At 36.1% G+C, this 4,655-nt stretch overlaps 1 protein-coding gene across 1 annotated transcript in view; it reads right to left on the reverse strand.

The window, feature by feature from the left end:
* LOC118736037 overlaps positions 1-3,688 on the reverse strand; it is an 8,865-nt gene extending 5,177 nt beyond the window's left edge. Inside the window, exon 1 of the mRNA XM_036466145.1 lies at positions 3,539-3,688. Coding sequence (XP_036322038.1) covers positions 3,539-3,688 — 150 coding nt within the window. The remainder of the gene's footprint in view (positions 1-3,538) is intronic.
* Positions 3,689-4,655: the final 967 nt, after the last annotated feature.

Here is a 4,655-nt window from a genome sequence, read left to right on the forward strand (position 1 = left end):
TTACACTGTGAGACAAATGGTAGGGGTCAGTGATCGGGAAGGGTTCAAACTAACTAAGAAGTTATACGTGTCCCGGCGTTTCGCTGGACTGGCGTTTCAATCGGACTAGTGGTTCTCGAGTTATGTCAAAAAAAAGACCACCAAAGGAGACAATTTCGACTATATGATAGTTACTAATTTCAAATCGATATATCTCGATTCCTATACGTGACCCAGCGAAACGCCGGGCCACGTATAACTTGTTTTTGACCGATATAACATTTCCCGTTGGTTTCATCCCATCCCGATTTTGACTGTCGCATAGTGTTACAGATGCAGACAAAGGCAACAATAAGTAATGATGAGCAAAACGGAATATAATGATAAAACAAAAAGCCTCCTTAGCGATAAAGACACCTACAAAACTATGCGAATGGATCCAACACAAAAATTATTAAGGAAAAATAACAACATAATTAATGACATTTACAAACAAAAAAATATTGACGTCAAACAGAAACACCAATTGACAAGCACTGCAGCTACAGCTCCCAGACTAAATGGCCTTCCAAAGATACACAAAGAAAATACTCTTCTTAGACCAATTTCCTCTTCAACAAATGTAAATACCTTGCTACAAGCTTTATAAATTCATCGGACAAACTCTAAAACTCGTAATTTCCAAAGAATATAACATCAAAAATTCATTTGAACTCAAAGAAAGGCTAAAATACATAAAAGTCGAAGAAAATGAAATCCTTATATCTTTTGATGTAGTGTCCCTATTTACCAATATTCCAATACAATTGGCAATTAATACAATTATGAAGCAATGGCCGTCCTTGCAAAATCATACAAGCCTTTCAAGAAAACAATTTTTACGTGCCTTGGAATTTTGCTTACGGGACAAAAACTATTTTGTTTATGATGGTACCTATTACCAACAGGTACATGGAATGCCAATGGGAAACCCTCTATCACCGACTGTAGCAGATATTGTTTTGGACAAAATACTAGACGACAGCATTGCTGAATTGAGAACCAAGGAAATATATATCAAATACATCAACAAGTATGTAGATGATATATTTGCTATTGTAAATAAAAATGACGTGGAAGAAATAGTTAAAACTTTAAATGCATAACATAGAAAAATCCAGTTCACGACTGAAGTTGAAGAGAAACAAAAATTAGCCTTCCTAGACATGGAAATATGCAATATAAACAAAAACTTGTTAACAAACTGGTATACTAAAGACATAGCTTCCTCTAGAATTATTAATTATCACTCGAATCACCCCTGGACGCAAAAGAGGAACACTGCTATCAATCTTATAAATAAAATCCACGCGTTGAGTGACCAGGAGTTCAGAAATGCAAACAACAAAAAGATAAAGAAATATTATACAAAAACGGGTACCCTAATAATATCATAAATAAACTTATAGCAACAGCAATAAACAAACGAAAGTCAGCAGGCATGAGAATTGAAGCTGTAAATAATCATGCACAAGAAATTCGCAGGAGTCACATATATACATGGATTAACGGATAATAAAACATTACACAAAAACATTCGCAACGAAAATATAACCTTTGCCCACAAACCAAACCACACACTAAGCACAATTTTCAGCAAAACAAAAGACAAAATCAACAAGGAACAACAACATAATGTTGTTTACGAAATAAAATGCAAAGGAAAGGTTGGCGAAACCTGCAATAAAGTATATGTAGGCACGACAAAGCGAGCACTTGGCGTCAGAATCAACGAACACCAAACTGACGCAAAACACAAAAAGACAACAACAGCACTAGCCCAACACTTAACAATTAGCGGACACGCAGCAGACTTCGAAAACACCAAAATATTAGACGTAGAAAGGAGTGAGAGGACAAGATTAACATTAGAAGGTCTTCGAATACAACAAAGAATACAGGACGCCATGAACTTCAAAGAAGACGTGGATAACATAAATTGCGCATACCGGGCAGCAATTGGACACATTCGACGAGCAGATAAGCGATAAACAATATTAAGCTGTGATATTTTTATGTAGATTTATTTATTAGTGATGTCCAAATAAAATATGTTAAAATAATAATTGTGCCAAATGTGATGTAAATGTAAAGATGTAAGTGTGATCATGAAGAATTTTATTGGTATATGTGTTAACTAATTGTTTTGATATTTCAATATGTAACATTGTATCTAATGGTTGTGTTTTTTATGTTCTTTTTGTTTTATTCTAAATAAATAAGAACAGACTCCCTGAAGAAGGCGGAAAATAACGCCGAAACGCGTAGGAAGAAAAAAGGAAACTTCTTTTTGCTTTTTTAAAATCACCGGCCAGAAGAGCTCCTAAAATAACCTAAAGGTAATACTTTCCACCTAAATGCTCCTCGGTCGGTGCTAAGGGATGTTACGTCACGAGAGTCAACATGCAAAGGGATTTGATGAAATCCTGAAAAGAGGTCTAAAGTTGAAAAATACTTCGCTCGGCCCAGGTTGTCTAAAATGTAATCTATTCTCGCAAGAGGGAACTTATCGGCAATCAGTGTCTTATTAACAGCACGGAAATCGACGCACATGCGGTACGCTTTTTGACCATTAGTGTATTTTTTCGGAACAACAATTGAAGTTCTCTATTTAATTTCGAGTAACTTTCTTCTTCACCTTGCCGTAAATACACCGTTATCAATTTCTTGTGACTCCACAAAAAGTGGTTCCGGTGAACTTTCTAAATTAAAAAGTCGAAAAACTTCGCGTCCGGGTGGAATTACGCAGGTATCGCTTTCAGTTCCGTGAAAATCGGAATCGCGTCCTTTTTGTTACCTACCCAGAAGGAGATGCAATTGCTCGCATAGCTGATAACGCATCTATTGGTTTTCAAAAAGCCTTTACCCAATATACCGTCTGCAGGGATGTTAAACTCGTCATTAACTACATATAACGTATGTTTTATAAAAAAATCGGAAAAAGTCAAATTTGTTGTAATTTTATCCAGAGTCGAAACAGTATAAGAAGTAACGCCCGTGATGCGGATGATATCATTTGAATCAATTGGAAAATTTTCGTTAAAACTTGAAATTTTAATTAAAGAAATGTCGGCTTACGTGTCGACCAAAAATGTGTATAATTTATTTGACCCGGGATCTTGCAATTGAATATAATCTGAATAAATTAGGTTTAAGCAATAAATGCCTTTTGTTATGGAAAAATCGTTTAGTTGTCTAGCTCCTGCTCCCCCAATGTTCGCTCCTGAGGGGCGTGAGCGTTTAAAGCACGGTTATTTGCGTTTCTACCCCTATTGTTCGAAGATCTGCTATTATTGGTGTTGTTCCTATTACTAACACGATTATTGTTAAAACGGTTATTATTGCTGACACTTTGGTGGGTGTTTCCGTTAGTGGGTCGATAGCGCTGGTTTCCATTGCCTGAAGAAAACCTGTTCATATAACCAGTAAAATTGCGACTTGGGTTATAATTACTATGCCCACGAAAACTATCACGAAAATTTCTGGAAAAGTTACTGCCACATGTGCGAAATGCTAAAACCTGACGCTCTTTTACTTCGTTATTTTGCTCTACTATCAGCTTTGCTACTACGTCTTTGGAATCGGAAAATGTTGTTGAAGCAAGTATCGACTTGACTAGATCCGACTTGGCATTTAATCGACAAACATTTGCGGTTTGCTCAACATTCATTTCGTGAGCTTTTTGTTGAGTCATTCCTTCAATAATTAAGGAACGCTCTAAAGAGTCGGCCAGTTCTTCTACGCGTTTAGAAAAATCTGTATAGTTATTATTGTTGAAGTGTAACGCCGAAATTTTTCCTGCAACAACTTTGGAATTATCAGCTTTAATCCTTCCACGTATAGCAATTTTGATGTCATTAACTGATAGTATTTGCGTCGGTAATGCTTAGCGAGCTTTTCCCTCTAATTTAGATTTTAAAAATGCTATCAACGTACTGGTTAGATTTTCTTCAGCTAGGTCTTCTTATTTTATCGAGAAAAGAATCGAGCGCTAACGGATCCCCACTATAATTTTCTCTAAATATTGATGAACATAGACTAATAAATGACTTTTTCTGTTCGATGGTAGCCATTTTGTGAAAACTTTTTGAAAAATCGGTAATATCAGGTGAGCTGGTAGCTGCTGGTGGAGCGTTATCTGGAAATAATGAGTGCTTTAAATCTGGAAGTGATGAGCTTCTTTTGATACCAAAACCTAGCGATGTTTCTGACTCAGCGTCAGCGAAAACTTCTGATTCCGAATCAACTACGTTCGTTTGGCATATAAGACTTAACGCATTCTTCGGAATTGGAATCTGATAATTTAACCTAACAAAGCAGTTCACGAGTAGCTCCTTGCAACGTGATAGCTTTGCTTGCACTTCTTTGAGGTTATGTGTTGAACTGTTATCGGGTACGTGTAATACAATTTTATTATAAAAAGTTATAAGCGAATCTTTGTATTCTTTGAGTTTAACCGCATTTGTCGACAGTGGTCGGTTCTGCAAAATTCGCTTAGTTACTTTAACGAAATCAGATTGGTATTCTATAAATTGTATTTCAAAATCTGACATAACCGATAACCTCAAAAAGTTCAAGCACTGATAGTTACAACCAGCTACTACTCACCGCACCCTAATGATGAAAAAGAATATATG

Source organism: Rhagoletis pomonella, unplaced genomic scaffold (assembly GCF_013731165.1).
Source record: "Rhagoletis pomonella isolate Grant_MI unplaced genomic scaffold, Rhpom_1.0 Rhpom_scaffold_00003, whole genome shotgun sequence".
Lineage (NCBI taxonomy): Eukaryota > Metazoa > Arthropoda > Insecta > Diptera > Tephritidae > Rhagoletis > Rhagoletis pomonella.